General features: G+C 39.1%; 1 protein-coding gene across 3 annotated transcripts in view; it reads left to right on the top strand.

Annotated features, from left to right (window-relative positions):
• LOC126356312 (uncharacterized) overlaps positions 1-18,545 on the top strand; it is a 769,127-nt gene that overhangs the window by 34,369 nt on the left and 716,213 nt on the right. For all 3 annotated transcript variants that reach the window (XM_050007272.1, XM_050007273.1, XM_050007271.1), the window contains exon 4: positions 21-270. In XM_050007272.1, the coding sequence (XP_049863229.1) occupies positions 21-270 (250 nt within the window). The remainder of the gene's footprint in view (positions 1-20; positions 271-18,545) is intronic.

The raw sequence follows: 18,545 nt of genomic DNA, 5'->3' as shown, positions 1-18,545 counted from the left end.
ACTCCCACATGATTCTGTAGCAGGCAGCTGCACCAGATGAAGCCACGGTTGTAGCACCAGCTACAAGGGAGGTTGTCAGAGCCAGACACAGACCCCTCTCAGCAGACAGGACACGCCACATCCGCAGCCAGTGGCTTTCGCAGTCTACCAACCAATCCACATCCAGTAGTAGACTAAGTGTATTGGGATGCAGCAATGGCAGGTTTCACCTTCAGTGGAACATCCAGGAAGCCACGAATCCTAATGACTGGATTGCCTTGTGCTGTGTTGGTGAGTGATTTTTCACTATACCAACATTAATTTTTCTGTTCTTAAAAAGTACTGTATTTGTTTTGTTTGTAAAGTATTTACTTTCATTTTTGCACAGTTTCTGATTAGTTCACTATTAAGTGCATGTAATTTTGAAGAAAATTTTGTAAATTTGTAGCATTGTATGTTACTTCATTTTTTACATTACTTTTTTGTGTTTATACTGTTAGTGAAACTAATTTACAACTAAGTGCCATATATTTATATGGAGTCCAAGGACCTTAAAACTGAGTTGTAAGAAATTAGCATTTGGATTGGATAAAAACTATGTTTGGATCAAAATACAGCCAAGTTACTTTTCTAGTCAAAATGGGGGCTGTGTAAACTGTTATTGTCCTATCCATTTACCATATCTTCAGAATATTTCAGCAAAATAGTTGGATGTATTTATTGAAATAAGCACATGATTAGCTAAGTTTGAACTGTAAATTAAATTTTCTGAAATCGTAATCACCCTGTATAAAGCTTTCCTTTTCAGTAATTTTTCACTGAACGTTCATCATCTTTATTCATCAAGATTAAGTGTGATTACATAAAAATATTGTATCAAATTTATTTGAGACAGAACATTGGTAGCAGTGTACTGCATGAAGTCACAAAAGATATTACTTTCAATTTTAATGAAAATGATGGGCCTGTTGGAGTGGCTCATGCCGAAAATCATCATCTATTTTAATGAATTTTAATTTGACCGAGATCCTCCACTGTATACAACTTTCTCTTCTATTTGTATGTGTATATACAACCATGGCTATTGGTACTTGCCCTCCAGTGTGCATCTTTTCCTTTTTTGTTTCCTTGCCTTTGGAGTTTTCACACTTTATAAAGTATTTAAACCATAATTCCATCTTTGCCCAAATAAATTAGTTAGGATATCGCTAGATATTTTTTTTGAATAAAGAATTGTTACATTCAGTAATCTTCAGGTTTGTTTTACTGTACAAATATAACTACACAGATTTTGTACAGTTTTTGAGTGATTTTGCAAGTCAGAGTTATAGCTCAGATTCAAAACATCAGATCAAACTCAGCATTAAAGTAACAGTACAACATTATAAAATGATGTCCTTGAAGTGCATCGTTTTCTCAAAGGCAATATTTGAAGGGCTGTGTGCGGTGGTGGACTATGGTGTGAAGTATGATTGAACACTTTCTACTGTCTCGGAGTGGCCTCTGCCACCTGCTGTTTCCTGCAACCTGGTTTTCTCCCGGATTGCTCAATCAGTATTAGAACAACTATATAATGTTTGAAACTTCCTGGCGGATTAAAACTATGTGTCTGACCGAGACTCAAACTCGGGGCCTTTACCTTTCGCACACTCTGTTGCAGAGGGAAAAGCTTATTCTGGATACATCCCCTAGACTGTGGCTGAGCCATGTCTCCTCTGTATCCTTTCTTTTGGGAGTGCTAGTTCTGCAAAGTTCGCAGGAGAGCTTCTGTAAAGTTTGGAAGGTAGGAGACAAGCTACTGGCAGAAGTAAAGCGGTGAGGATGGGGCGTGGGTTGTACTTAGGTAGCTCAGATGGTAGAGCACTTGCCCATGAAAGGCAAAGGTCCCAAGTTTGAGTCTCGGTCCGGCACACAGTTTTAATCTGCCAGGAAGTTTCATATCAGCACACACTCCGCTGCAGAGTGAAAATGTCATTCAAGATATATAATGTGTAGTACGCTTATTATAATAAAGGGAATGGCTTCTTCAATTATTTTAGGTGTAGGGATGTTGTGGTCACACATAAGAAAATTGGTTTGTTTGTGACAGCAAACTCACATTTCCAGAAATTTACGTTGTTTTAGATGATATTTTGTAATTTTCAGGAAGACTACGACTCCCTTTCATCTCCTATTATTGTGATTTACATTTTATTAAACAGTGGAAAATCCAGGATGGAATAACAAAAATATGGAAAAGATAGATTGCTACTCACCATATTGAGGAGGTGTTAAGTGACAGACAGGCACAATGAAAAAAGGCTGCTAGATACTTTTACCTGTTGGACTAGATCCCTTAACAGAGTTAGAACACACACACACACACACACACACACACACACACACACACACACACACACACACCGCATCGCATCGCACATATTCAGACATGCATAACTACCCCACACATGGCCACTGTCGTTTCCAGATGCTAAAGCCCAATAGTGACTGTGTCTGAGGTGAGCAGTAGCCTTTGCTGGGGCTATAGAAGAGGATTAGATTAGATTAGATTCAGTTTTGATTCCGTAGACCCAAAAATGAGGGGATTCTCGTGTGTGGGACAAGTCAGAAAGTATAACATGGAAAACGTAAAACACTGGAATATAATAATAACTACCCTGACCATTTGTCTGGAGATTGTCGAAATAGGTGCATACATTACAGTAAACTGAACTGCTAATATTTACAGATTTAATACACCATCAGAATGAAACTTAGTTATGCACTTTCAATACATTTATCATATACAAAATACCTATCTTGACTGTTGTGACCAAGTGCTGTCAGAACTTAAATCTAACAGACATTTTTACTTAAGCTGATCTAACAGTCTCTGTCAAGATATTCATCTGTAGAATAGAAGGAATTACCTATCATAAAGTCTTTCAAACTCTTTTTAAATTGTGTTTTATCTGAAGCCAAGTTTTTAATGGTTGTTGACAATTTACTGAAAATGTGTGTTCCTGAACATTGGACCCCTTTTCGGACCAAGGTAAGTGATTTTAAGTCTTTATGTGAATTATTCTTTTTCCTAGTATTGAAATTATGTATTGAACTATTGCTTGAAAGTAGAAATATACTACTTGCAACAAATTTCATTAAGGAATAAATATACTGAGCATTGGTTAGATTCCTTGAATGGGTTTCTACACGATGTTCTTGAATTTACACCACAAATTAGTCTTATTACAAGCTTTTGCACACTAAAAACTTTTGTTCAGTTTGACACTACCCCAAAGTATGATCCTGTATGACATAGTAGAATGAAAGTAAGCAAAGTATGCAAGTTTTTTTACATTTATATTTCCTACATCCTACATCATTCTCACTGCAAATACAGACTTGTGGTATGCCCTTCCCAACTGAAATTATTTTCGAGTTGTAATCCCAGAAATTTAACACTGTCAACCTCTTTGATCTGTATGCCTTCATATGTTATATACATGCTGGAAGAAAATCTCGTACAGGTTCTGAACTGCATACAGTGAGTCTTTTCAAAGTGTAATGACTGTGAATTAGCTTTAAACCACTTAATGTCAGTGAAAATTGGACTAGCAGACATTTCTAAATCTTTACTTGGCTTGCAACTTATTGCAGTGTTTGTAACATCAAACAAAACAAACTTAGCGTCTGACGATGTAAGAGATGAGAGGTTATTAATGCACACAAGATAAAACAATGGACTCAATATGGAGCATTGAGGAACACCACATGTAATTAATTCCCAATCAGTTGAAGACCGACTGCTTACTGCATGGGTAATTCTCGATGACATCTTCTGTTTCCTGTTAGGTAAGACTCGAACCATTTCACAGCACTGTCGGTGACACCATAATATTCTAATTTACTTAAGAGAATATTGTGATTCATACAGTCAGAGGCTTCTGACAGCTCACAGAAAAATGTCAGTAGCCTCTAACTTGTTGTCTAATGAATTAGATTTGCTTTCACTATTCATGTAAATAGTTTTCTCTATATTGGAACCATTAAGGAATCCAAACTGTGACTTGGACAGCATGTTGTTTGCAGTCAAATGCTTAAGGATATCTTTGAGCACAACCTTTTCAAATTTGTTTGGAAAAGCCGGCAAAAATGAAATTGGTTTATTAGTTTCAAGGTATCTCTTTATCTCCCTTGTTGTAAAGAGACTTAAGTTCAGCATATTTTAGTCAATCTGGAAATTTTCCACTGATGATTACACAAATAACTTAAGAGGTGCCCCACCACATCTCTGCTTACTCCCTTGGGCAGCACTATCATGTTATCTCACCTTTCTGTGCTTTCACTCCCCCTCCCTGCCCCAGGTCACTTCTGTATCCCCAATACTCACCACAGCAAATATGTGTTGCTCACCTCAGACCCTTTCACAGTCAGGGCTTCCCCAGAGACAAAAGTGTCCATGTTTGCAGAGCGACCCCACGGGTGAGATTGCCTGGTCATTTTGATTTGATCGCTAGGTGAAGGGTGGTCAAGGTTTGCGAGTAACTCTGGGCATTCACTGTTGTCCCGTGCTGCAGGAAGTGAATCAGAAGGGGGCCATCTTTGTCAAAGAAGAATGTCAGCATAACCTTCCCTGCACTCATGTGGGTGGCCTTGGCTATTTTTGTTGGTGGTGACCCTGGATGCTTCCACTGGAGTCGTCATTGTGATTCTGGTTTGAAGTGATCACACTGTGACTCATCTCCAGCCACCACTCGTGCCAGAACGCATTCCCTTCCCAAGCATAGTGCTGCAGATGAGCAAGACAGTGAGTCATTAATTCAACATACTTCCTGGTGTGGTTGAAGACTGGGGCACCCATTGGATACACACTTTGTGCACGTGCAGTTGTTCCTTCATGATGGTGTAAACACTTCTGACGCTCAATCTGACCACGGCAGCTGTGGCTTTCATTGTCACTCGGTGGTCCTGGGTAATGAGTGTGTCCACCAGCTGGACGACGTCTTTGGTAATGCAGTGTGATGCTCCAGACCGAGCACCATCGGCTAATGACACCCATCCTTCCCTGAAGTGCTTATGTCACACCTTGACCCTTGCAAGGGACATGCAGTGTTTATCATACACTTCTGACATTCATCAACGATTGGCTGTTCCTCCTACTCCTTCTGCTGTCAGAAAGCAAGCACCACCTCTTTGCTCGTCTTTTGATGCCTCCATGTCACTGTTTGCAATACGACTGACAACGTTGGGCGATTGATTCATTCTGCTGCTAGCTCTGTATAGTAAAGTGACATGCACGCGTGGCCTGTAATAATGGGCTGTGAACTTCCACGCTCTGGTTGGAACCCCACCTCGTTACATACGCCACGATTTTACTCTCCTGTCACCGGTTTGCACATTCCAGACTCGGGCTCGTTTCTTTTTGAACGCCCCTGATGTATGGAACTGTTACACCTCATTTCTCCTTCATCACTCACTAAACATCTCAGCACAGTTGTAATCAGTTTTTATAAAGTTCATCATGAGACACACTAGGAAAGTAATTTACACTGTAGCAAATCAAAATGGAATTGCAAACAGAAAAAAGCCATTTCTGTTCTGATAAGTTTTTCAGTTATTTTTCTATAGACTAAATTCATTTAGTGGTATAAAATATAAGAACACCAGTGTTATTTGGAATTTTCCCGTCTGTAAAGGTATGAAAAATTATAATTTTCTGATTTCGATGAGTAATGGTGATGAGATAAATATGAAAACATATGTGAACAGAATATATTATTCTTTTACGGGTCAAGGTTTTGGTTCTTCTTATAGTGATTCTGTAGATGATCTGCCATAGTGAGCAAAACTGACAGACTGTCTCACAATACTAATTTTCTTCATTAGTTTGCTGATTGGTTTTACATTATATTTCAATAAAATATATGTGATTCTATTTGTTGTTTAAAGATTATAATGAGAAGCCTTGCCTGATTTTGAATTTTGACACAATTGCCATTGCTTGTGTAATAATCTGGCACAGACTGCCCATCTTCAATGTATCCTATTCAAATTCAGGCTTGCATATAAATGTAGCTATCCGAGAGTGTTTATTGTACCTGTTCTGGTAGGGCTGGTGGTGAAAGTAAGTCAGCTATTTGTATAGTGAGGAGCTCAGAACATCAAAGAAAGCTCATAAAACTTCATCCATTTTCATCATAAAATGTATACATGGGAGGATAGCATAGGGTAACTCAGGAATTCCTAAGCAGTAATTCATGATGATGAAAATATCTTCAGCATTCTTGCACAAAACTAAGGATTCCCTCAGTGACAAGTGCTGTGCCAATTGCATGGGAAAATGGTGATCATCAAACTTCCTGTGGCCACTCTGTTGCTCTTGAAACTTACCCTCCCATGTAAAGCAGCTAATTATTAGACAGACAGTGCAGGAACAGCCTTTTTAGACCAAGAAGATACTGTGGATTAGAGGGTGACCAGATGCCCTTCCAGTCACCACCCCTTTACCCCATGGGGTGGAATTTGAGTGACACTACTGTGTGTGTGTGTGTGTGTGTGTGTGTGTGTGTGTGTGTGTGTGTGTGTGTGTGTGTGTGTGTGTGTGTGTGTGTGTGTGTTCTGAGTTACCTATTCTAAATGTTTGCAAACCTTGTAACTGAGTTGTAATGTGGGTACCAGACATGAAGAACTGCCTAAAACCACACCCAAGCTGGCTGGCACACCAGCTGTCATAATTAATCCACTGGGCAGATTCAATCTGGGGCTGGTGCACCTGCTTGAAACCCAGAAGCAGTATGGTAACACACATGACTTTCTAGGTGGATAACTTCATTAGATTTATTGTGAATGATAAAAGTATGTAGAGGACAGCCATTGTAATTGTGCACACTTTTTAGCTGCTTACATTTTTCAGTGTATTGTATCTAATCCCTAATGTAAGAAGCAGAATTGCTGAGGTTCATTCCAGTGTGGTTAAATACTTCGCCAAATTTTATTTCTCTAAGTTCACAACATATCTTGTTGTCACATCACAGTAGTGTGTGTAGCTGAGGTGGGCGTGCATATGCACATTTTTCATGGAAGACATTTTGACCAACATGTTTCTCTTTCATGAGTTGTGCAGCAGCCGGCCGCGGTGGTCTCGCGGTTCTAGGTGCTCAGTCCGGAACCGCTCGACTGCTACGGTCGCAGGTTCGAATCCTGCCTCGGGCATGGATGTGTGTGATGTCCTTAGGTTAGTTAGATTTAATTAGTTCTAAGTTCTAGGCGACTGATGACCACAGATGTTAAGTCGCATAGTGCTCAGTGCCATTTGAACCATTTTTTAGTTGTGCAGCGTCAGAATTGTGTTTATATTATGTCAGTGTATGCATGAAGTTGTCAGTCTTCTGTTCTTAATATTTACAACCTATTATAATATTTGTAACATCATTGTCTATAAGTAAGTGGGTTTCTCTGTGGAAAAGAAATTTGTCATGAGGTAAGCTGAATATATTTGCCCAGGTACAAAAATTTATTTGAAAGTGAGCACCTGCCGAGGGCACAGGTCAACAGTGTTAATAAATATGTGGAAGCCAGGGAAAATTGTTTCTTTATGATTATTTGCCATGTCAACAAGCTTTCAAAAGTTTCAGGCTAACTTCGCACTGAAACAGTTGGCAGCAATCTGGAATACAAAAGCAACAATACATACATTATTACACAAGCAAGACGACTAAAAACTTCACAATAAAGTTTTTCTTTAGTTCGTGTTATGGAAGAGTTCTATAGCTGTCAACAGTGTTTTATTTCTGAAAGAATGAGCCATTGTTCAACAGCATACTTATACCGGAAGTTTGGCACAAATTATTTCTACTGTTTTATGTTGGGTAGCAGATGTTATTCTGTGAAAACAGCAGCAGCAACAACAACAACAACAACAATAATAAAAATTACAAAATAGTTTGTAACAATGTGCAAGTAAAAATGTGCAAATAATAGAGATCAAATTAGCCATAAAGATTTAAATTCTGTAGCCAGAGAAATGCTCACTAGGTTTGAACAAATCGTCTATCTTTCATGTGTTTATATGACAAGTTTCACATTCACAAAATGGATCACAGTAGTTTGATTCATATGTACACTTCGTCTGCAGGCTAGGAATAACAAATTACTACCACCATTCTGGACTAAATTATTGTGACTTCAATTTGCTTTCCTTTACACTGAAAGAATTATTCTTTTATCTAATGTAAAAACCCATTTCTCACTCTTTTCTGGCATAATACAAAGGCTGTTCTGGGTGGTGCAAAGCCCCTCAGACAGAAGACTTAAATTTATGGTGGTTGCAGATAAATAAATAACTGGGAATGATACATTATTGTTGTATAATTTTGAACAGTATTTTATTTCTATTGAACACGGGTTATCTGCAACTGTTACTAATACTTTGAAGAAATCACAGTAGCAGTATCGTAAATATATTTCTCACCATCTCGAGGTGAAAAGTATATTTGTACATAAGATAAAGAAAGCCAACCACATGCCTGTAGCTGACTTAGGTGTGGCACAAAGACACATGTAACAGAAAACAGTGAACACTAGCTCTTGAACTTTCTGCCCCTTCTTCTGGTAGAAAGTACACACAACTATGTAGACAGCCAAACTCACATTACCGCAGCAACACCCACCACTTCTAACAGGTTAAGCGATAAGCACTGTGAGAACTAAACAATTAATCGTTTTCTAGCACACTGTTTGTTTTATTGCTTTAGTATACATATTAGGGAGGAGTGTAATTTGAACCATCACATAGTCATTCAGGTTTGAGTTTCTGTGGATCCTTACATCACTTCATATGACAGGTGCATTATTTATTCCAACCAGGCTACTTCCATTTCTATCCCTAATCCTCATTCAACCTTTAGTGAGGGTCTCACCCCTAATGAATTTATTCTCTCTGGGTCATTAAGCTGTAGCTAATAAGTGCCACAAGAGTTAGTAGATGTTGTGGCCTTTCTGTTTTGAAATATTGTTAGCATTTAAGAGAAGAAAAAGTATCAGTTGTGGGAGTTCGCTGAGCAAACATGTAAGGCTAAAATAATAGAAGCGCGCGCCCACACACACACACACACACACACACACACACACACACACACACACACACACACACACACACACACCTGATTGTATCTTGAATAATTTCTTTCTTGTTTTGCAACATGCCTGTGTAGGTACTGAGAAGAGAGTAAGCACAAATGGTTGTCGCTGAGGCTGCAGAAAAGAAGCTGAGCAGAATTTGGAGTTGAGAAGAGAGAGCTGACTTGTGAGAAGGTTTGAACGTGAATCGACTTATGGGAAACTAGGAAGACACATTAAAATGAAAATTATAGCTGTTGAACTTGAAGATGTGCTCAGCAGTACAAGTGATCATGACCATTGAAATGTGTGCAAAGGATGTAAGATTGAGCTAAGGGAATAGTTAGTTATAGCATCAGAGAAATGAACTCCTGCGGAATGAGTGTTTCTCTGTAGATGCAGGTAATAGCAATGGGAAAAAGTCACGAGATGATTAATTTAACGTGTTGTACATGGAATAGTGTAAGAAATCATTACATTGGGAACATCATCTAAAATGTAGCCAGGAATCGAACAAAATAATATGAAAACTCTGATATGAGCACCTCTACTTTGGAACCTGTTTTTTTATTTATCTCTAATGCATTTACATCTCCTCTGGGCATGTCCTAGACATCAGTATGTATGTGATAGTTGAGATGGTGTCTTGAATCTTACAAGACTTTCAGCTAAAACAGAGTTGTCAGTGCTTGTTTAGTTGATGTGCATCCTTGAACACTGTCATAAATATACTAGCTAGTTACTGTAGCCTACCTAGTGTCAAGACAGAATAGAGTTTCTGAGCAAATGCTATCTACTAAATGCAATAGTGAGATGTAAAGTAAACTTCAGGTAAATTAAACTTATTGACAGGAGGTCATGTTTATTGTCTAAGAAAAACACTGGCACTTCAATATGACTGCTGAACTTTGTATGTATCAGGTGAAAACAGTATGTCAGACACTACATAAACATAACATGCATGAGAGATATTTTCATTCTGGTTGGTGCAACTGTTACACTGTATTATATGTAATGACAACATCTTCTCAAATAACTGTAAGATATATTGTGTCCAGTTAATTTCACAATTGATTTTGGCTTTTGTGCCATCTCTGATGATTTCAAAGCACCTTCGGACACATCATAACCTAAAATCAAATCATAATGCAGCAGAAACTGGTCAACATCAAAGTTCATGGCCGTACACATGTTCATCATGTGTTCTGTTGATGATTTTTGCCAGGGGCGATTGCAAGAAGATAAATTTTTCACTCATGTAGGTTTTGGGATGAGATTAATGAAGTCACATCATAGCCTCCACAATGAACAGGCTTGAATGTTATGGAGCCACATGGTCTCAGTTGTAAAACAACTAAGAGCCAGTTGTCTTCCAGCACAATCTGTCTAGTAGCTCAAGCAGTTTCTTTGCACGTAGTGGTAGAAAACATAATTGATTACTATTAGGGTTTCCATACATCAGTCTCCAGTGCTCAGAATGTGTTAGAAGCCAGCATGGTGTACAGAGTTATTTTGACCAACTCTTGTATCTGTTGAGGTGTGCAGTAAAAGGCATAATGAGGGACATTCAGAACAACAAGACTAATTGGTACATGTAAACATATGTGTGTGAAGTATTTCACACTGAGCTAGAACTTTGCTTGTTTTTACATTTTGTTTTGTGCATTGTATTAAAGTTTTAAACTGCAGTTGTCATGAAGTTCAGTGATAAATAAAAACCATATTTAGTAGCAAATATAATATTACTGATTTAGAATGTATTTCTGCCATCACATCTAAGACTGCAAAATGGCTCTGCTATGCTGTTACTTTAAGAGAAAAGGTCAGTAATGAGGTAGTAATTTTACTGAAGCACATATCCATGTTTTCGCTACCACTTCTGTTGATAGTCGTGGTTGCAGTTCATCTGCACTCCTCTGAAATACATAAAATTATCCAAATTTTTATATAACTGAATATTTTTCATTACTTGGTGATATTAAGTTTTTGATGTCTGATTTACTTCATGCATCTTCAATTTTTAGATAACAGGTGATTAAGGTTCATTGGAATTTTTGTGCCATTGTAGAAATGCACATACAACTATTTTGAATGACAGGATGAAACACACTTTTGTGTATGGTGGAAAATTTGACCACAGTTCCAAAACGCATATTCCATTATAAGTGAGGCCCATTAACAGCAATGGTTTCATAAAATGGTAAAAGCTGTTGTTCTGCTATTTAGATTTAATTTAATGTGCAGGATATGAATAATGATAAACAAATTGACAGACTGGAAGTAGATTCTGTTGTTTAATGGCCATTAACAATAAAGTCATTAGATACAGAGCACTCCCACAGATTGGGGGGAAATGTGGCAGAAAATTGGACATGTACTTCAATCAAATGCTAGGATGATTCCTTGTAAACTGATGGAGGGAAACAATGAAAACCTAAATCTGGATTCGCAGATAGGGATTTGAACAGCCACCCTCCCAAATGCTAGTTGGTTGATTTTGAAAGTGAGTCAACTGAACCTACCATTATCGGGCAACATAATGGTGATGTGCTGTACATATGCAGACAAAAAGACAACAGAAAACTGACATTATTTCTGTTTTATTTCCATAAATTTTCGGAATCTAGCTTTTGGCAAGAAGCTGACTTGTAGTGTACTCAAGGTCTAGGTTAGGTTGGAAGGTGACAGTTTGATTGTGATTTGATGAAGCCAACAAATGTGAATACAAAATCTTAGATGTGCTGTCACAGACATACTTGGGATCTACAAACCACTAGGCTGCAGCTGTGGTGTTGGTCATACGAGGGAGAATTTTACTATAACTAACCTCTAAAAATGTTATTTTAGTAGTCTCTAATTCAGCATTGAAGGTTTTTAAATAAATTATATATCTTTTTAATATTCAATTCACAATTTAACTAATGAATGAGATTAGAAGAATGACACACACTTTTGTTTAGCACTTCCACTTGTTACAGGGATTAGTTTGTATTTAATGGAAGTCAACAATAACAGATTACATGTAAAATTTTTTAAAAAAATCATATTATTACATTTGTAACTTTTCTTTGCTACTATGTCATCATTCACCTGTAATGACTGGTACGGCCACAGTAGGAGGTGTAAAAATTTGTAGAATTGTTTCCAACTAGTAAAATAGTTATTATAAACAAAGAACTATTGTTTTTTATAAAAATATATTCATATAAGAAAAACACACTTGTTTATTTAAATTTTGGATTTCCCACAGTAGGCACATTACCTTGCTATGATGTCACAAATCAGTAAGGTATATCTCACATGCTACGCTCACATAGTGTGTGTTTTCTGCAGTATCTCATTAGTGAATAAAGTTACACTGAAAACGTACACGTGCCTGATATCATGTAGGGCCCCCAAGAGCACACAGAAGTGCCACATCACTACATGGCATGAACTTGACTAATGTCTGAAGTAGGGTTGGAGGGAACTGACACCATGAATCCTGCAGGGCTATCCATAAATTCATAAGAGTTCGAGGGGGGTGGAGATCACTACTGAACAGCATGTTGCAAGGGATTCCAGATGTGCTCGATAATGTTCATGTCTGGAGAGTTTGGTGGCCAGCGGAAGTGTTTAAACACAGAAGAGTGTTTCTGGAGCCACACTCTAGCATTTCTGGATGTGTGGGGTGTCGCATTGTCTTGCTGGAATTCCCTAAGTCCATCAGCATGCACAATGGACATGACTGGATGCAGGTAATTTAACTGCATATGCCCCACACCATTACAGAGCCTCTACTAGCTTGAACAGTCCCCTACTGACATGTAGGGTCCATCGATTCATGAGGTTCTCTCCATACCCAAACATATCCATCCACTCAATACAATTTGAAATGAGACTAGTCTGTCCAAACAACATGTTTCCAGTCATTGACAGTCCAAAGTTGGTGTTGACAGGCCCAGGTGAGGTGTAAAGCTTTGTGTTATGCAGTCATCAAGAGTACAGCAGTGGACCTTCTGCCCCAAAATCCCATATCGATTATGTTTCATTGAATGGTTGACATTCTGATATTTGTTGATGGCTCACCATTGAAATCTGCAGCAATTTGGGGAAGGGTTGCACTTCTCTCACATTGAATGATTCTCTTCAGTCATCAATGGTCCTGTTCTTGCAAGACTTCATCGCTACCTCAGAGATGCTGTGACCCATTGGTCATGCACCGACTAGAACACCACGTTCAAACTCACTTAAAACCTGATAACCTGCCATTGTAGCAGCAGTAACCAATCTCACGACGACACCAGACACTTGTTGTCTTATATAGGCATTACTGACTGCAGTGCCGTATTCTGCCTGTTTACATATATCTGTATTTGAATACACATGCATATACCAGTTTCTTTGGCGCTTCAGTATATGTGACAATGGTTCTGTCCGGCTGCATCATCTCAAGAATGCACATCTGGCAACAAGATGTAAAAATAGGAAATTGTTTCGATGAAATGAGTGAGGTATGGTAGAAATTGGCTGTATGGGAAATTAATCTAACTTCAAACCAGCGATAGTCCATTAACCATTAGTTCAAAGGCCCAGAATTTTTGCCAGCTAAATGCCACTGGGATTTGATGCGAGGGTGTGCATGGTTTGAAAAGTGAATTCTGTCAAAAAATTCAGTCAGATAGGGCCATACAAAATAATTACGTCTATATTTTTACTGTTTTGAGAGGGGCTACACCATAGAATTGAAATAAAATATATATATACCCTATTTTAAATTTTTATGATGAAGACACCCAGATAGCCGTGCATAAGTATGACTCTGGGTAACAAAGTCCAATTATGTTTGTTTTTAAGTGTCATACGGAAGAAAGGTTACTAACTTTGAACACATGCGACCAAAATTATTGGCTGGTAGTTTGTATTTATTCTCTGTTCAGAGAAATCCAATACAGCCACTGAATGGGAACGTGTGTTTTTATAGCACCTGTTACCTGTCTAATAATGGTAGGCGGGTGGGGCGGCGTGGACTGAACGCTGGTGAATGGAAACGGCTTAATAATCCGCCGCGCGTATGCTCATTGCCGCATGGCCCGCGCTTTGTGTGGCCGGATGCGGCTCCAACCTGCTTCTTCACAAAAGACCGGATACAGCTGTGAAAAGAATCCACTGCGGGGATACGTGAGAAAGCAACTGTACGCTGCGCTGCAGCAGGTGGGCGTCGCGCCGTCGCTGCCTCTAATCGCCCTCACTGAAATGAATAGAGCCGCTAACACTGTTACCTGCGCACACATCTGAACCCTGCGTGTCATCCATACTGCGGCCTCATCTGTGTCTGCTACAACCCTGTTCATCGTAATGCCCCCACCCAGGAGCCACGGATCGCAGCAGTCTGTCGCACACCGCAGCGATCAATCGCTGATCGTTCGGAATTACCGTGCAATATGATGTCACATGTGTGGCAGTATGGCTGCCCGACTGCGTCTCGTTTCTGTAGTGAAGTGTGATTGTGTAGTTTTGTTTGCTTTCGGTGACTCCACCTATAGTAAGAACTTTACTACAGAATTTACAGCCACTCATGGAACAAAAACGCCTAGAAAAATGAAATTGAAACCCTAGTTGCCACGTACTCAAAGAAGAAATACAAATATAAAATCATTGACAACCCTCAGTTTTTGCTGTGATTAACTTTTTGAAGTTTGTGCTGTAGAAGTAGAAATTCACAGTAATAGTCACGCGACGCAAGTCTTCATCTGATGATATTGAGATATGTCCTGTTTATTAGACACTAGATGTATTATTTAAGTTTTTAACTTCTGGGCAGGAATGAGGTAAACGTGAAATCAACTGAACATTTAAATTAAAATTGTATAGCGCTGCAGTTAATATTTGTATAGACAGATCGAGATGGCAAAAGCATTATGTGCTATACTTTCAGTTGAAGTACAAGAATAACAAGTGAAAAAGGAATTGACAATATTCAGACATGTTGGCGAAATACAAGCGCTCTTGACCTCAGTGCAAAATCTAATTTCTTATTTTTACCAAGAAAAGCGTTTAAAACAAGTCTAGTTAATAACAGTTCCATTTTTTAATATATATTTGTGCAAGCATTAGTGGACATATGAACATCAACTGCCACTGCTGCTAAACATAGCTGTTCATTTTCCGTAGCAGAACATTATGGCAGTGGCTATCGAAATAATAGTTTACACTGTTTGGCAAATAGCTCATGTGTGGCAGGGTGGAAGCGACCGATCGATTGCAAGCGATCCGTGCTACGTGCGTTGCTAGTGAACATTGCTCAAAGTATACCTCTCCGTTTGTTGTCACATTGGATTCTCCTTCTCGTGGAATGTCTATCACACCGTATTAAGTATAATAGCGTACGGTTTTTACGTTACATTTGTGCTGCAGCCTCGAATATCGCCTTACTGGCGAATTTTACCTGCAGTCGCACTTCTATCCCGGCGGGTTTTGTCCTGTAACACCTCGAAAATATTAGCACCGTCCATTTTTCGCTGCCTTTTAACGGCTCCCCGCACCTGTATTTCAATAAAACATAAACATTTTTACAGCCCATCCGAACAAGACCTCATGAGCACTACCAGCGGGACAGAAAGACACTTTGCGTGTAGCACAACTTCCGGAAGACGAAATCCGAAATTGGGAAACCGTTTTTCGCTGTCGTGTTTTCCTAGTATGGCTTGAAGCGGTTTTGCTAGGCGAGTCAAATAACTGTTTTCCGATCGTCAGTTGTTTTACACAAATGGCGACTGGAAGTCAGCTGTTCCAACTTCCGATTTAGCCAGTAAAATGGGTGTTTCTCATCAGTTACATATAAGGGATGGACAACTTCCTGCTCAGTCTAATATATCAGTGCACAAAAAGTCACTCCGTTTATATTAGCTGAACATTTTTAAAAGCAAGACGAAACATCACAAACCAAATGTGTATTAAAAACGATTGCGCGTTTAGGATGGGAGCGAAAATCGATTGTGGAAGTGGAAATCTAGCAGCCAGAATCGCATTCTCACAATCGATTTTGGATTGTTTACTTGACCAGTCTGAAGCGGTATAGGAAAATCGGTTTACAAACCGGTTTTTGGGAGCCCGAAGTAAACAGTTTGTCCATAGGGATATGAAACAAGAACTGCATGGGTTAAATATTTAACAAAGTGATTGGCAACATTACTTTTAATGCTGTGGCGTGCCTTATTGTGTCTTTCACGCCTGAATGACAACGAAACACACGTTTAAGTACAGCTTATTTCCAGTGGCATCTTTACATCTGGTGTAGGTGCACTGCACCTGACGACAAATGAAGTTTACAAGGAGATCGCGCCTAAATCATCACGAATTTCGTTGACATTTATGATATATGCAGGGCTCGGTCAGAAATTAGAAGTGGGAGTTGCAGACGGCCAGACGTTTAGAAAAAAATAGCATTTTTGACACGGATCAGGTGAGGCATGAGCCATTTTATGTTATCGTAGTTTCCAGGCACCGGGGAGGAGCACAGAACAGTAGTAAGTGGGTCGTGTTCATTTAGAGAAACATTTTTTTAAATTTTCAATGTTTACTTACATTGCAAATAAACCAATATAATGCCCAATATACTGTGTTTATCAATATTTTATAACAGATATCAAAAGTCAAAAGAACATCTGGGATTGCAAATAAATTTCCAAGAAAGGATTGTACTTACAAGCGTCCACGAGGACTGTGCAAATAACTTTCGAAGAACCGATTATAATTAAAGCGTCCGATGAAACAGGTAAATCGAGAATTCTTATTCGTCGACGTCAACCGAAATACTCCTTTAACGCCACGTATAATTAAATATTTTCGTTTGTGTATTCTCTTTCTGCGTTGCCAGTACCAATCGAGTTACGAACAGATCCTTGACCAATGGATGAGCAAATTAATTCCCGTCAAACCTAATATGCTGTAACCCATATTGAAAAATCATTAGCATTAACCTCCATATGCTTACAAGAAGTACTGACTCTTTAAAGTGGATGATCACCCAACAGAATATACTATGGTCTTCATTACTTCATCAGAATCCGGGAAACTTTTAACAGCGTAACCCCAAAAAAATATGATTTGATGAAGCTCTATGTGTAGGATAACAAATTTCTTCTGTTGATTGGCTTATGAGAACAAATAAATCCGCTATTATAGGATGAGATTTTTCAATATGAGGGGTTGTTATCTTACAGTATTAAAGCAGCCCCCCTCCCACAAAAGTACCCCGTTAGTGCAACTTTGCGATGGCTATGGTAAGGTAAAGAATTTGATCAAAGAGCTTCAAAACTGCTCTTATCGCGCGAGAAGAAGAAATCACACGGTGAGAAGACTGGATCAAAATACAGTTAGTAACAGATTTAAAGGATCACTTTTTTGAAACCTTGTAGTTCCCACCTATCGCGACGTTTATGTATGAAATTTGGCTCAAAGGTGCATACAACCTTCCTCTGTAATGGCGACGTCACCTTCGGTCAAAAAGGAAGTTGTCGACAGATGCGAAAAAAGGCGAAAACTTGGTTCTTGTGGCATGTAATTATGTCACATGCACCAAATTTCACCACAGTTCTGTCCAACGCCACACGACGGGAAAGTTATCAGTGCCCCTTTTACTTACACTTAGACTCACTGCCGCTGAGAATGGCTCGAAAAGGCCTCATGGGATGGCGTAAAGAACATTAATGAAACAACTTTTCCTGGGTCGTTGATTCCCATACATTTCAAGGACGAAAACTATAGTTCACTGTGCGATGCGCAACAAGAAGACGTCCTTACCAACCTTTGACGAACCTTTGACGTTGTTGACGTCCTCGGACGTTCCGATCCTTCTCTGTGGACAGTGTGGTGCTGCATCCCCCTGGAATGTGATCGCGTACCCCTTGGAGTGCAGTGTGACCACAGCTTTCGCCCAGGTGTACGGTTTAGAACAATTAGGGACCATTCAAAACTGTTGTTGTTGTTGTCTTCAGTCCTGAGACTGGTTTGATGCAGCTCTCCATGCTACTCTATCCTGTGCAAGTTGCTTCATCTCCCAGTACCTACTGCAACCTACATCCTTCTGAATCTGCTTAGTGTACTCATCTCTCGGTCTCCCTCTACGATTTTTACCCTCCACGCTGCCCTCCAATGCTAAATTTGTGATCCCTTGATGCCTCAAAACATGTCCTACCAACCGATCCCTTCTTCTAGTCAAGTTGTGCCACAAACTTCTCTTCTCCCCAATCCTATTCAATACTTCCTCATTAGTTATGTGATCTACCCATCTAATCTTCAGCATTCTTCTGTAGCACCACATTTCGAAAGCTTCTATTCTCTTCTTGTCCAAACTAGTTATCGTCCATGTTTCACTTCCATACATGGCTACACTCCAAACAAATACTTTCAGAAACGACTTCCTGATACTTAAATCTATATTCGATGTTAACAAATTTCTCTTCTTCAGAAACGCTTTCCTTGCCATT

Source organism: Schistocerca gregaria, chromosome 3 (assembly GCF_023897955.1).
Source record: "Schistocerca gregaria isolate iqSchGreg1 chromosome 3, iqSchGreg1.2, whole genome shotgun sequence".
NCBI classification, from domain to species: domain Eukaryota; kingdom Metazoa; phylum Arthropoda; class Insecta; order Orthoptera; family Acrididae; genus Schistocerca; species Schistocerca gregaria.
This window is presented reverse-complemented; position numbering and strand designations above follow the sequence as displayed.